This window comes from Xenopus laevis, chromosome 8L (assembly GCF_017654675.1).
Source record: "Xenopus laevis strain J_2021 chromosome 8L, Xenopus_laevis_v10.1, whole genome shotgun sequence".
NCBI lineage: Eukaryota > Metazoa > Chordata > Amphibia > Anura > Pipidae > Xenopus > Xenopus laevis.
Genome location: NC_054385.1, coordinates 69,028,509 through 69,045,150, shown reverse-complemented (window position 1 = coordinate 69,045,150; position 16,642 = coordinate 69,028,509). Strand labels below are relative to the sequence as shown.

The 16,642-nt window shown below is 38.9% G+C and overlaps 1 protein-coding gene across 1 annotated transcript; it reads left to right on the top strand.

Annotated features, from left to right (window-relative positions):
* Positions 1-155: 155 nt before the first annotated feature.
* Positions 156-15,549, top strand: zfyve1l.L (zinc finger FYVE domain-containing protein 1-like L homeolog). Its single transcript, XM_018230213.2, has 11 exons — positions 156-333; positions 3,326-3,830; positions 3,918-4,135; positions 4,699-4,805; positions 5,812-5,920; positions 7,496-7,593; positions 8,723-8,840; positions 11,756-11,926; positions 12,932-13,109; positions 14,078-14,185; positions 14,339-15,549. Exons 1-11 carry the CDS (start codon positions 232-234, stop codon positions 14,569-14,571), a joined length of 1,947 nt encoding a protein of 648 aa, XP_018085702.1. The 5' UTR covers positions 156-231; the 3' UTR covers positions 14,572-15,549.
* Positions 15,550-16,642: the final 1,093 nt, after the last annotated feature.

Genomic DNA, 16,642 nt, shown 5'->3' with positions numbered 1-16,642 from the left:
AAAATTCAAATCCATGTTTATTGCAAAGGGAAAGCTGCTTTACAAAAATGTTGTATTTTAGTTTACTACCCCTCTAAGGGGGTGAGTTTGCTGGAGTTACACAGAAAGGGCACTAGATGTCACTAGTTAGTTTTTCTTTTCATAAACAGCGAAACTGAAAGTACTGAGTATATTTGTTGTGTGGCGGTGGTGGTGTGAGTGTACCCTTGCCATTAGGAGCTGCCTCAAACAATGTCTGCACAACTGCACAGTGACCCCCTTACCTTGGGGAGTCTGCAGAATGGGGAAGAGGAGGGCAGCTTCCTGTTACTGGATGAAGATGAAAATCTTAAGGTAATGGAAGTGGGAGGGAGAAATGGCAACCAGGAAGTGATCTTGGGCAAATACAGAGCTTCAGTTTCCAGTGTGTTTATATGCACCAGTCACACCATATCATCTGTATTTAAATGAGTATGCAATATTTATGTGTAAGCTTCTTTTTAGACTATTAAAATTCACCGTTTTTAGCCTTTCAATGCTCTGTAACTAGTATATGGTTGTACTGACAATAAAAGCTCTCTCTCATTCTCATACAGTGTAAAACGAATAGCCACGTGTTCTCATGAATATGCGGGTTATTGTTTGTGTACATTTTGTGCAGCCTGCAATGGATCATTGCCTCTTAAAGTCACTTTCATATTTTACTATATTTACTTGTCAATCTCTAATGTGGTATCCCTGTGTGTTTTTTATTTTGTTTTGCTCCCTGCTTTCTGTCCCATTTGGGTGTATACTTTATATTCGCTCACAATGCATCTACAGACATGTGAATGCTTTATTTGTATATACACTATAGGGGCAGGCTTATCAAAAATCGAGCTTTAGTTCTTGTTCACGATTCAAGAAAAACGCAGTAAAAAAACACGAGTACGAATATACTCGAGAATATTTTTTGTAACCTCGAATAATTGCCATTTATTAAAGAATAAAACCATCAAAAGTTGCCAGAAAAAACTATTTCTTTATTTTCCCAGTTTATTAAAACATTCCAGATTTTCAGCCATATTGAAAATTAATAAGACAATGAGATTCTCACTGGCAGGCGACTTTTTTTCACGAAAATACAAATATTTAGTTGAGGTTTTTCTTAAATGAGCTGGCATTCAATATAAAAAGTTGCACAAGTTTTGTCTGCGTTTTTTTTCCCTTTTCCTCATTTTTTTTTTCACAAACTCCGCTTTTAATAAATCTGCCCCTACAAAAGTATTATTGTGCACATTAGTATGCTATTACATAAATGAGGAGTGCCAATAGAAGAAATTACTCTTGTTACAGGTATTATCCCCAACGATAACCATGCTATTACAATGGCGAACAGAAGCCAAAGAGCTCCCTTTTTGGCCTGCTTACCTCAGCATGCTTTTCAATACACATCTCTCAGAATCTACTTGCAGCCAATAACTGCTCTGTAAATTGGGCACTACACATAACCATTGTGGAGAGAATTCAAATAAATAAAGTATATGTTGATAAATTAACATGAGAATGCAGAGCTCCCTCATTTATTTGTACCTGTTTATATCTGTTTGATGGTATTTACAATTTTTCACTTAGTGCAGTGTGAAAGTTATCCATTGTGGGTTCAAGTTCTGTAAGCCAAGTGATGGATGGGTTATTACTGCATGTGATTAATAAACAAATTAACAACACATGCAGTAGTGACCTTTAGTTACAGATCTGGTCAAGGCAGTAGGCCTGCCTTGCTGTTGTGCCTTGCATCTTATGCACAAAAGTAGGCTCAACTGGTAAATTGTTGCACTGTACTGTAGATGAGTGCAAGAAGTAACAAAACACACTTTGTATTGCATTCTAATGGGTGGAAAAAAATAGTAAATGAGCACTATGCTGCCTTTTTAAATTGGTATGAGATTCATTATCCGGAAACCCGTTATCCAGAATACTCTGAATTAACGGATTGCTGTCTCCCATAGATTCCATTATAACAAAATAATCCAAATTTTTGAAAATTATTTTCTTTTTCTCTGTAATAATAAAACAGTACCTTGTACTTGATCCCAACTAAGATATAAATAATCCTTATTGGAGTCAAAACCTGCCTATTGGGTTTATTAATGTTTGCATGATTTTCTAGTAGAGTTAAGGTATGAAGATCCAAATTACAGAAAGATCCATTATCCGGAAAACCCCATGACCCGAGCATTCTGGATAACAGGTCCCATACCTGTATACAGTAGTTAGCCATTTAGGTTACTTATTCCTTACAGTATTTCACAACTTCAGTCTCCTCAAAATGTATGTATCTCACCATTCTATCAGGTGCTTCCCCTACTAAATCCCTTTGTTGGCTCAAAATTGCTACTCAATTTAATTTAAAGGACAAGGAGAGGTACCTTCCTTAGGCTAGTGCTATTTTAGGAAAGAATTGTACCACTGTCTTAAATTATTCACAGTTGTCCACTGCTTGGGATTGCACATGCACAGTGGAGTCAATTTTTCCAATATCACACTACTGCGCTATAGACATCCCAGTAAGTAAAATTGTGCTAGACCAAGTAAAACTGCAAAAAGATATGTGAAGACATCCTTAGCAAACTAATGTGTTTACCTTTTTCTTTGTATGTTGTTATATTATACAATGTGCTGCCATTTTGAAACAGTACCACAAAAAATGACCCCGTTAACGTGACATTCCAGCTATTTCTATCTGGTATTTGCACAAATGTGTTCTCTGTTCCCGGTTTTATTGCATTGTGTTTTCTGTTAGTTCTGGTGTGTTCAGCCAAAATGTATTTATTGTTAAAATAAAGCCTCCGCTGTTCTCTGAAGTTCAATGGGGTCTTAGGGCAGTGGCAATATAAATAGAATTGCTATTGAAAGCTGTATTTGCCTTTCCTTTGTTATTCTCTGCGCTGTAGGTTCTTATTACATATTGAAACCATGTTGAATACGTCAGCTCTTCTCTACCCAAGACTCTTTTTACCACAATGACTTGCAAGCTCTTTGATTAACAGACGTGTAAAGAAGTTGCTTTAACGTAGCAATTTAAATAAGCCTAATACTGTGCATGAATTATTTGTTGGCTTGTAGCTCATGAAAAGATAATGGTTATTTTGATGTAATTTCAACCATATACATATATAATGTAACCCTGTTCCTTTTTCTGGTTGAAAAAATGGTTATACTACAATATGAGTAAAGAAAAGGTGTTTAAAACTACTTCAGTAAACATAAAGAATATATGGGATTTTTATTTCAGGTGTTACTGGCTCTATAACATTGTGTTCTTATTTTGATTTCTTGTAAACAATATATATTTACTTTTTAGGTACAAAGTTTGTCTGACTTCCTCAAGAAACTGGGATGTAGCCAACAGAACTCAGTCAAAGTTCTCTGCATTTTTGGCAACACTGGTGAAGGCAAGTCTCATACCCTTAATGAGACATTTTTTGAAGGTCAGCAGGTGTTTAGAACCTCACCATCTCAGTTCTCCTGTACAGTGGGAGTTTGGGTAGCTTATGATCCAAAGCTGTCCCTTGTTATTTTGGATACAGAAGGTCTTTTAGGAACTACAAACAAACAGAACCAGAGAATGAGACTTCTCATTAAAGTCCTAGCTGTATCGGATGTGGTGGTCTACAGGACACGAGCAGAAAGGCTACATAATGATATGTTCCAGTTCCTTGGAGATGGTTCAAAAGCTTACTTGAAGTATTTTACTCCAGAATTCAGGTCGTTGTCTAGTCGATATGGACTTGATGTTACATTGTCCAGTCTGGGTCCAGCCCTTATTATCTTTCATGAGACATCAAGGACAGATCTTCTGGGCCATGGTGAGTAATTACATTACATTGCACCTCCTGCTTAATATTGGGAGTAGCATGGGTGCATTTAATACACTAAGACAAAATGTATTGTAGGCAGTAAGGCTCTTGGACAAGCAGAGCTTGAGCTTCAGAAGAGATTCCATGAACTTGGTGCCACTCCAGAGGCCTTTAGTTCTATTCGCTATGTTGGTGTGAAAACTGTGATACGCCCTACAAATTTCTCTATGTTGAATGAGGCTGTGAAGAAGCAAATCTTGGACACATCTACACGGTCATCCCGTCCTCTTTCCCATGTTTTTACAGCTCTTCAGGTACCATTGGTAACATGGCTTTGTGCATTGTGTGTATGAGATATACCCCTCACCTTGGCAAATGATCATCCACAAATTAATTTTGTGTATCAATTAGGTCCTTATTGTGCCTCCTGGGCATCCCAGCATCCATGGAGCTTGCTGCCCTTAAACAAACATAATCTTCTGTTTAACAGGGTTTCTTGCAGTTTCATCAACTGCTTAGACTTTCTTTGACGTCTTGAGGACCCCAAGACAACACCTGAGATGTTGAAAGACAGCAACATGCTTGGGGGTGGTTTATAATAAAAATGTTATATAAAGAACTTTATGACTTTTATTTGGAAGGTTTATATTATTCCATGTATGCATGTATGTATCCCTTTAGAACACCTTTTTATATCAACAGTTGATTATTTATATTTATTAATCTTGCAATCATACCCTAAAAGGCTAGTCTGTAGTTATTTTACTAAGAATTAAGGCTAAACTCAAATGAGTTCATAAAACTGTACTTACTTTTGTTATGTTTTCTCCTAAGGAGCAGCATGCTCCACGATATTCATGCACTGTTTTTTCTTCAGAGGCTGACTGAGTGTTTCTCTGGCAGTATCCCAGAAAGCCAGATTAATGTGACCTCCATCTTTCCTGATGAGTACTTCACCTGCTCCTTGCATTGCCTCAGCTGTGGGTATGTGCCTAGGTTTTCTTTATAGCATTTCTTTAGAATGCAGCACTGGACCTTTTTACCTTCATATACTGTATAACACAGACAACAGAGTATGAGTTCCAAGAAATAAATAAGCATTCAGGTATATTATCATTTAATAATCCAATGTTATTATCTAAGTGCCAGGCATTTTTTAGAGAAACGTGGCAGAAGGTCCTGCTCTGGAGACCCTGTAGCCTTATTACACATACCTTTGATTCATGTGATTTTTGGAGTCCATCATTGCTATCTTGTTTACAAGTTTATGCACTGGTATAGCTCTTTAGTTGTTAATAGATCAACCTAAGTTAAAGTTTAGATCAATTCTGTCACCATGATATGTGATAATGTTAGAATGTCTTATGTTCCTGCAGAAAACAAGGTATAATGAGATAAATAAAGGGTAACACCACGCAGAATGGCGGAAGCTATGTTTCGCCTATCCCACTTGAAAGTTTCTGACTCCATATCCTTCAGGGCTTATTAGTAAATTGTTTATATGTGCAGTACTAACTTAGTAATACAGTACTCCGTAAAAATGCAATCTGTATATCATGCTTGTCAAGCATGTTCTATAAGTTTTTCACCTGTATATTGCATTGGCTGCTGGCAAACATACTTCTAAATATATATGCTTTAAAATCAATATAAATGCAGCAAATCAGGTTTATCAGTGTAGTCCATTCTGGATCTATTTGGGTGTATAATCATTACATTTCAGGTGCCACTGTTTGGGTGTGCTATAAATTGTTCCCAAGGTGCAAAAATATACGGTAGTTTAATGGGCTTTTAATATATGGTAGTTTAATGGGCTTTTAAAAAACTATATATATGCAACCTGTTTGTCTGTGCTTGGAAAGTTTTTCCACTGGGACAAGGGCAGATATCAAGACACAAGCATTAGCTGTAAAGCTCTACATAATGTATTTGGATAATTATTTTATTTGAGATTAGAGGTCCCTTTTAATACAGTCAATTGATTTCCTAGCTCTCGATGCAAGAATAGAATGAACCACCTAAAGGATGGCGTCCCACATCAAGCAAATAGTCTGTGTCAGTACACTCATGAGTATGCCAATAAAGTTTTCATTTGTAAGGTAAGCAAGTTTGTGTGGAGGTGTGTGGTGGTGACCAGAAGCACATTGCATTTAAAAGAGAAGAAAAGTTTCAGTGGGTGGGTGTCAACTGTTAGGCATCCCAATTATTATTGCTTACCTGATACCTTTGGCCAGTGCTACCGTTGAAAACTGCACCAGTCCAGGATACTACTGTAGGAGCACCATGCAGGACCGCCATCAGAAATCGCAGGGCCCCATACGACAAAATTTCCTGGGCCCCCTGGGCTGCACAAGCCAGCCATCCTCACCCCACAGGTCCACCCCCCACCACACAGTAAAAAAACAAAAAAATATTGGTGGCTAGGGTTCCCACATGTTAATAAAAAATAAAGATATTGGCGGTCAGGGCCCCCCATAAAAAACATTTGTGGCCAGGGCCCCCCATTAAAAAATATTTGTGGCTAGGACCCCAAATGAGAAAAAAAAATTGGTCTGCCTAAATTGGTGGCCAGGGCCCCCCCCCCACATTTTGAGAAAATTGGTGGCCAGGGCCCCTTAAACGTCCATGCCTTCCTGAAGTCAGTCAGAAGTGTGGCGTGGCCGGGCCCCCCTTACCATCGGGCCCCCTACAACTCTCCCCCCTGTCCCCCCCTGATGGCTGCCCTGGCACCATGACACAATATTCTTCCTAATTTTAGATCTTCTCTTCGGCCAAGGTCAGTGCCCATGCACAGTAAATGAAAAGCTGCTTTTTTGCTTTTCACTATTGGACATGCATATCTGGACCGAAATGGAAGACAGGAGCACTGGCCCAAAGTATCTGGTCACCTATTAGAATTACAGACAGTACCTACCATTATCTATGATTATCTATGCTTTTCCTTTAAACTTTCGTTTTAACCTTATTACAGTGATAAATATGAGGTAATTTACAAAGGTGGACAGAAGTGCAAGGGGTGCAAAAGCCTGCTTCCCTCCAATACACATATGCCTGAATGCAAGGGCACACAGGTCACTACCACATTTTTAGTGCTGAGTACCTACCATTATCTATGATTATCTATGCTTTTCCTTTAAACTTTCCTTTTAACCTTATTACAGTGATAAATATGAGGTAATTTACAAAGGTGGACAGAAGTGCAAGGGGTGCAAAAGCCTGCTTCCCTCCAATACACATATGCCTGAATGCAAGGGCACACAGGTCACTACCACATTTTTAGTGCTGAGTACCTACCATTATCTATGATTATCTATGCTTTTCCTTTAAACTTTCCTTTTAACCTTATTACAGTGATAAATATGAGGTAATTTACAAAGGTGGACAGAAGTGCAAGGGGTGCAAAAGCCTGCTTCCCTCCAATACACATATGCCTGAATGCAAGGGCACACAGGTCACTACCACATTTTTAGTGCTGAGGCCTGCTGCAAGACTTTTATGTGCAGAGCCGTGTGCCAATGTGCATAAAAACATGGCAGGTGGCACTTGTGTTTTGCACTTTTCTACCTGAATAAATGAGCCCTATAGTTATGGAGAATACGTGAGGTGTGTGTGAGAGAGAAAAGGTGTCGAACCAAAACAGATAACTCACTGGCTCACATTTGTTTCCATAACAGAGATGCTATGAAGGGGGAAGAGAGATGATTATAATTCCTAAAACTGTGGCTTCAAGAGACAACCCCTGGATGGGACTAGCAAAATATGCCTGGTCTGGGTAAGAACTTTATATTCATTGCTTGGCAAAATCTATATGGTATCATGAGAAATATGAGCAGCTGCTTCTTGGAGTCAGGATACATGTTAATGCATCTCAGTAGCAGAATAAAAAAACACTAGAGGCTTACTGAATGTGTAAATCTTTAATTAGGTAGTTATTAAGAACAGACCTGGACTGGCAATCTGTGGATTCTGGTAAATGCCCAAGGAAATGCTGTAAAATGACAATAGACAGTCACTATTTATTGGACTGATAGAGGACGTTTGGGCCTCTGTGTTCCTGAAATGCCAGGGCCTATTTTGACTCCCAGTCCAGACCTAATTAAGTATCTATCATTTGTTACTCTGGATTGCTAATGCAGAGAGTGCTATTGCGCTTGCTGCACTAGCAGAGCCAAATTTTTGCTTTAAAAAACACTAAATGTGGCTCTTAAAGTTACAGGAGGAGGCTTTTTTCTGTCCCTGGTAACTAGCCACTCGCTGCTTCCCAGTTTCGGACTGGCCCGGCGGGACACCGGGAAAATACCCGGTGGGCCCCGACCCTCATGGGCCCCCGCCGGGCCAGAACCCCTCTCTAAATATTTATATTTAAAAAAAATTAATAAAAATTATCGGCGCTGAGCAGCGCCGCTTGCGCATGCGCGACAAGCGGCGCTGTTGCGCATGCGCACCGAGCGGCTTCCTTGCTGAGCCGGCGCGTCACAGTGGGGGGACGGGTGGCCGGAGGGGGGCCCTCGGCAACAGTCCCGGTGGGCCCCGGTCCCCCCAGTCCGACCCTGCTGCTTCCTGAAGCAAAGCTCTCACCTTGCTTCATGGCAGTAGCAGCCCTGCTGTTCACTTATACAATTTATTATGCCCTTTCAGTCATTGTGTCACACAGCTAGCACTAACCACATTTCTGGGCTCATTGCTGCAACATTTCTTAACATAGTGCACTAATTATAATCTTAACTCACAACATAGCTACTGTATATGTAGGAAATAATTTCCCAGATAAAGTTTTAGAAGATCTTAAGGCCAAGGCTTTATAGAAAGGCCTGTATGATGACTAGAAAACTTGGTAGAAGCAGTAATCACAGTAGATCTGCTTTCATCACTGCCTGACCTCATGTGCATGTGCTCCACAGATATGTCCTTGAGTGCCGTGTGTGTGGTATTATCTACCGAAGTCGACAGTACTGGTATGGGAACAAAGACCCTGATGGATCCATAGTACGGCAGGAAGTGCGGCATGTTTGGTCCCGGGTAGTTAAAAAATTCATATTACTTTGAACAGATTTCAGATGCTCGTGTGTATGGCATTTTTGGGGGCTGATCAGATTTGTGGAAGCTTAGTCATTCAGGGGAAATAGATTATAAGGTCACTGCTGGCATTGAACAGTGGTAGGGTTCAGTTCATTATTCTACTGTAGGGAGACTGCTATCATTAAAGTGACACATACAGCCTACATTCATGTGTCATGAAGGAAACCATATGAAATATACATATAAAACATAAATACAGATGTTAAACTATTATTTATAAAAATTATTTCCTTTTTCTCTGTAATAATAACACAGTATCTTGTACATGATCCAGACTTAAGGTGGCCATAGATTTTTCGACCAATTTTCATGCAATCTGACCAATCCATCAAATTATCATGAGGTTAGTGGGCACCGAACGACCATGCATCTAGCTTCAACTAGACAATATCGCTTAGTCGTTTTTGTTGATGGCCAAATCGTACATTTAAACAATTGCTTCAGGTCCTACGATAATGAAAAGATCTTTTAAAAATCTCAACATCTATGGCTACCTTAAGATATAGTATTAGTATAGTCTATTGGGTTTATTTAATGTTTACATGATTTTCTAGAAGACTCAGGTATGAAGACCTAGGGCCCACGATTAGATCAACCCAATATCTCCCACCTCAAGGGGAGAGAGACACTCGTTTAACGACCTCACCAAATGAGCGGATCTCCATATGTATGGGCAACTTAAGTGAGATCCTTTCAAATGTTTCGAGGGTAAGTTCTTACAAGGTGTGCAGAGGAAATGTTATTTAAGGGGGAGGGTACACCAAATCCAGCCACCATGACCTAAGCAATGACATCATCATTCTTAATGCTAAATAGCAAGCATAGATAGAAGAAATATTTCAACAAACAAAATTTCACATGTAATTTCTATCATCATATAAAACTCATAGAGGATATGTGATACCTTAATCACTTCAGAAATTTATGTAATATTCATATAAGAAATCATAATCTAAGAGGAGGCGTATCATTGGCCATTATAACATTGCAGCTGTGAAATAAACGAGTCCATAATTGCTGCAATAAATAAAAATGATCATGTTGAAAAAACTTTTAGTACCTATCTATACACTTTGGAAAAATTACAAACCCATTTTTACTAATAAACTGTGCATTTTTTATTGTTAAAATACATTTCATTACTTATGGATATCAATGTTGTAAAAAATATTTACAGGTATGGGTTTTCCAGGTACGGGATCTTTCCGTAATTTGGATCTTGATACCTTAAGTCTACTAGAAAGTAAATGAACTAGAATACCTTAAGTCTACTAGAATGTAAACATGTGGTTTTGATTCTAAGAAGGATTAATTATATCTTAGTTTGGATCAAGTACAAGGTAATGTTTTATTATTACTGAGAAAAAGGAAATTGTGGATTATTTGGCTAAAATGGAGTCGATGGGAGGCAGCCTTTCCCTAATTCGGAGCTTCCTGCATAACGGGTTTCCCATACCTGTAGTAATATGTATATGATAAAGCCACTTTAAGAGAGGTTTAGAGTGACAGACTCACCTATCTGGACACTGAACACATCCTATTTGCATATTGGCCGCAAACGTGCATCACAATTCGCATCCCTTTCGCATGACACTCATTTCCTTGTGTGAAAATAAAATCTTTGTCTGGCTAGGTTACCACAAAAGGTGTGTTCTGCTGACTTCCCCATCACAAAGCACACATCCTCTTTTGCCTTTGGATGGTTTTAGAGATATTCATTTAGGGTAAAAACAAGGCATTAACCTGTCAAGTTCTGCCCTCCACAGAATCCCTTTGGAACCATTGATCAGATGGATTAAAATTCCTGTTGTGGAAATTCTGTTTTAGTGTAGGAGAACAGAAACCTGCCCTGTGGGGGACCTTCCCCATAGGCTGACATTGACCTCATTAGGTTTTAGGTGGCGAACTAGATGGTCGAAGAAATTTTTAAAGAGACAGTACTTCGACTATCGAATAGTCGAACGATTTTTAGTTCGAATCGTTCGATTCAAAGTCGAAAGTCGTAGTCGAAAGTCGAAGTAGCCCATTCGATGGTCGAAGTAGCCATATTCGACCATTCGAAATTCAAACTATTTTTCCTCTATTCCTTCACTCAAACTAAGTAAATGACCCCTTAGTATTAACAATAGATGTTGCTCTGCCGAAGAAAGAGAGTAACAGTGTGGGAGAGGAGCGTTGTTCAGTATTGTGCAGGCGGAAGTTACCATAACCAATGTAGAGTTCTATCATTCTCCAGTAATCTATTAAGGTTGTTGTTTGTGTTTCAGACAGGATATCCAAGACACAAAGGGGACATACAGGCATATGAATATTCTCCTTTCTGCAGTATGATATAGAAAATAGCTTCCTTTTTTCAGATTTCCCCTATGTATCATTCCTGGTCCTGAAACCAACCAACTACAGCTTAATTCTTGCCTGTTACTTCCCACATCCATTCCTCATCTGCTTTTCCACCTAGCCAATAGAACAGACTACTGGAATGTGTTTGGCTAATGTGACGGTTTGTGTTGTTGAGTCTAATCATATTTATATTATGCTGCTGGCTGGACAATGGTTTATGTTACCTGATATATCAGTTGAGATTGTTTCATGATTTTTAGAAATAAACTTTGGGTCTCTGGAGAATGTTGGTAGCAGAACCAAATACATTTGAGAGGACAGTCCTTTCTGTTTTGGGGCAACTGGCTGTTGCTAATGTAGGTACTGTGTCATAGACATTGAATCTGAATGAGCCTTGTTGAAACATTATATGGTTGAGTGTAATTTAAATAGCTATCCCTCCCTTTTCCAAAACACTTGCTCCTTTTAACCAACACCACCATCTCTCTTGTAAAATGTTATGACTGTTCTTACAGGATAATGAATGCACTATGGACCATCATAATGCAGCTCAGCGCTTACTGGATGGAGTCAATAACATTGTCCAGACTGTGAATGACTACAGCATTGGCCCCAAGACAACAGTCTCTTCCTGGCTGACAGACCAGGTGGCTCCTGCATACTGGAGACCCAACCATCAGATCATAGTAGGAGAATTAGCTTTAAGGGCCCTTTCCCATAACTAATATTGTTCAACTCTATACATGTTTTGCCTTGCTTGAGTAGATGGAAATGTATATTTACATATGTTAAAAACAGTAGAACATTGATATAGAAACAGACAGATACCACGCAGGCACACAAAAATGATAGAGAAAGGTCACATGAACACTAAGTAGTAAATATTTCTCATTATGCCAGGTTGTATACAGTACATTGCCCTATTTGCAGTTAATTTCAACACAGATGGTGCTGAGCTGTATGGCTGAGAGTAAATATTTTTCAAAGTAGACAACATCCTGGAACTAGTGACCCAAACAATAAATACTTACCCTTCCACACAATCCAAGTCATACAATTCAAACAAATTCTTTCCTACCTGACCTCCTCTCCTGATACAGCTCTACTCAATTTCCTGAAACCAGTACCAAAGGTACTAAGGCTGAATTCTCATGAAATAAGGTCTATGTTTGAGGAAAGGTTATTGGCCTGGAATCCTCTCCTACTTGCAGTTTCCATGACGCTTGCACTAGAAGGAGATTTAAGGAGTTTAACCCAAAATTCATGCCAAGAATTAGAGCTGGGTGTCCTCGAAAAAGACTCTGGCCTAGGAATATTCCATGTCTTTACCTGCATTCTACCACTAGCATGACTGCATACTGAATAATACAGGCTGAATGCCCACAAATAGTTTGAGAAAGCCAAAAATGGAGTGAAATGGCGGCATAAATAATAGAAAATAGGGTTAGTAAAGAGCAAAGCAGTATGAAATTGTCTAGGTTAGAGCATTAAAAAATGGAAATTGGAGGGAAAATTGGAGAGAGTGTAGGATACAACTGGACAATAGAAAGGAGTGACTTGACCACTTTGTTCCTGTCCCCTGTGTGCTAGCAATTTAAAGTCTGAGCCCTTCCCTTGTAATTTCTGCCCGTGTTTCATGCTTTGCGCTCTGTTTCTTTTAATATAACCTGAAGACTTTTTGTTCCCTAAAGGAGTGTTATGGCTGTACAAGAGCCTTTGAGATGGCTGAGCGGAGGCATCACTGCCGAGCCTGTGGAGAGGGATTCTGCCATGATTGCTCAGACCGGACCATGCCTGTTCCCGAAAGAGGCTGGGGCTTATCTCCTGTGAGAGTCTGCAGAAAATGCCACAGTCTGCGGAAAGTGAAATGTACATACACAAGATCTTTTTCCAGAAATGTTAAATTGAAAAGTAAAATAAATGGGTTAACTTTTATCCAGTTAGTCTGTGAATATTGCAAAGGAAATTGTTTCTCCAAACCACTGAAAATCAGTACCTGTATTTCTATACATCAGTGGATCTATGAGCATACGGTTACTTTCAGATAATGTTTTAACCTTTCCACAGAAGAGCATTATGTATTGCTATAATTTCAGATGAACATCCTTGAATAAGTATTTCTGGGCTGTATTCTAAGAGGATGTTGGATCCAGTTCTAGATTGCATTTGCACAGCAGAAAACCGAAAGGGAGAAATAAATGAGAGAGAGAAAACAATATTAGGGAGTACTAGAGTATGTTCATCTCATTGAATTTAGAAGCGTATAACACTGTGCATGGAGCTGAGAGAGCCCAAATTAGCTACCAAGACTGAGATAGTCTGATCAATACCTAACAGATTGTCACTGCCTTGGTTTTCCCTTTTTTGTAAAAAGAATTAATCATCTCCTGACTTACTTGTTGCCTAGTCCACAACAGGAAATGTTTATGATTGTTTTTGATAAGGCAGATGGCGTTTTTTTATCCTGTTCCTGTAAATCAGTGCTGTTGAACTTCTTCCATGCAGTGGGCAGATTATTTGATTTATAATATATTTAAGTGCCAGATTATATTAAAAGAGTGGTGTCATATAAAGAAGTCAGTGGGGCTCTTGAGCAGACTGGGAGTCATAAAATTCCCAGAGGACATCTGACCTGCATCTGTTGGCGTCATTCAGGATTCTTTTGTGTCTTGTTAATTCCAGTTCCAGCAGCCAGGAATCTATCATGGGCAGGACAGAGTTAGACATTTTGGTGTCTAAATTTTAGGAATATAAGGCAATAAATGAAGGCTAAGCCGATTCTACTGGATATATCCATTTTTAGAACAATTTTCATTTTATAACACTTGTCATTTTAGCTCCAGACATGTCAGAAGATGATGGAAAGGATTTGTTACCACGCAGGGTGGCAGAGATGGCTCAAAGTTCCATTGATAAAGTGTCAAGTGTATTGGAATACCCTCTTGGTAATGTTAGAGATTTAGGCCTTTAGTTTTGGAATTCTTCATTACTTTCTTTTATTTGTCTTACATTTACTAATTTAGATCGTTACTCATATCATATTTTTTGTTTCCTAACTTATTTACACTACCTTCCTTGTCTCTTTATGTTGTTCTCAGGATTCATGAAAGAGGCTGCACGTCCTAGTTATTGGGTGTCAGATGAAGAGATTTTTGGATGCCACGAGTGTAAGAAGCCTTTTACCCCAAATATGTCAAAACATCACTGCAGGGCATGTGGACAGGGTTTCTGTGAGTCATGTTCATGTCACAGGCACCCAGTCCCTTCTCGAGGCTGGCATCACCCTGTCAGAGTATGTAATTCATGCTTTAAGAAGAAGCAGGAGCTTTGAGGCGAAGAGGCCTGGAAATGTGTAAGAAGTTTTCATCTGTAGCAAGATTTAATGGCACCATTCCTGATAATGGTCTTTAATTAATGAAATGGCCATCATGATGTTTGGGATTGAGAATGCTTGCTTTATTCCTAGAGATTCCACTGCCCATATTTAGACAGAATGGACGCCACAGGGCTTATTTACCAATCCTACAGACAGGCAGAAAGTACAGGACTCCCTTGTATCTAGTGACCCCCGATGTTTCTTAGCTTGATAGGTCTCTAATCTGCAGCACCACTAAACACAAGCAGTGTCACATTTGAAGGAAGGTGCTCCTCTTTATGCTCCATACTAAGAGTGCAAAGAGTGGTACATCAGGGCAATACCTGTGGATCAAGTTTCATCTTCATCTGCCCCCTTCAAATTGCCCATAGTTTAATCAATATGACCTCAATTGTTAGGTCAGTTGTCAGTTTATTCACATGCATGTAAATGGCAATATTTCAGCACTTTTTGGAAGGAAACAGCTGCTAAGAAGTAGAATTCATTTCTTTTTTTCCATTCAGCTTATTTGCACTTTGTTTTCTACATTGAAAACATAAAAGAGAGAGACACTTAAAATGGCTTTACACTGTGATATAGTCAGCTATTTAGGTCATTTCATCTATATTGGTTGACCTGAGTTCCTGTGTGGCCTATACACACAGGGCCTACAATGAGATCGTACAGTCTGTTGTTTATAACTGAAGATTTCTTCAGTCTACAACCTATGGAATTGCTTTTTTTGCAAGTAAATGTTTAATTTAAATAACTCTTACTAATAAAGTACTGCACTGATTATTCATCCTTAGTAGATCTGCATTGATACATTTCAGCAGGAGCTTCAATTATACTTACATCTGCTAAGGTGGTATTCAGAGACAGTATCATTATGACCTTTGTAGCAGTTGTGATATAATTAGATTACACTTGCAAATAAAAAATAATTTTAATAAAGTTTTTTCAATTCCTTTCTATTTTCTATTGGTGACCTCTTTCCTGATATTGAAGTTTTTCCTTTTTCGCCTTCTTCTGTCTTTGTGAAGCTGCTCTGATAGGGGGGATCACCAAGTCTGTAAACTATTTTAAATAGATACATTAGTTGATACATTTCTTATCTTTGGCTTTGCTGAGCAGAATCCCTGAGCTTCATTAAAGGGATTCTGTCATGATTTTTATGGTGTAGTTTTTATTTCTAAATTACACTGTTTACACTGCAAATAATTCAGTGAAATTCACTCTACCATATAAAATTTCATTCCTAATCCAACAAGTATACTTTTTAGTTGTAATATCGGTGTTTAGGCAGCCATCATAGGCCATTTTCCTGGCCATGTGCTTTCAGATAGAGCCAGTGCTGTACTATGGAACTGCTTTGCAGGCTATTGTTTCTCCTACTCAATATAACTGAAGGAGTTGCAGTGGGACATGGATTTTTACTATTGAGTGACGTTCTTGTATCTCCCAGGGAACTGTTATCTGTTTACTTACCCAATGTTTGCTGATGGGGTGCTGGGGGGGAAAAGGAGGGGCGCAATATCACTCCATCTTGCAGTGCAGCAGTAAAGAGTGACTGAAGTTTATCAGAACACAAGTCTCATGACTGGGGGCACCTGGGAAACTGACCATATGTCTAGCCCATGTCAGAAATACAAAATTAAATAATATATAATAATTATAGTAATAATTAAAAAATCCACTTGCTCTTTTAAAAAACAGATTTCATACTATTGACTGATGCATTCTGGAAAAAAAACATGTTTCCCCATGACAATATTCCTTTAAAGGCAGCTGTTTTAATTGATGCAAAAGTTCCACAGATGCAGCTGGGAAATGTATCAACTAATGAAGCTAATTGTAACTGTTCAGATTCTGATCCTGGATTACTGTGCTGCCAGACTGAAACACCAGAGACAGGAACATTAAACTTAAGGGTAGGACTTGACGACGCGATTGGAGCCGACACGTTGCAATGCGACTAAACGCACGCAACGTGTCGAATGTTCTAAAGAAAACCGAAGTGAAGGAGAAATCGCAGGTAACAACTACA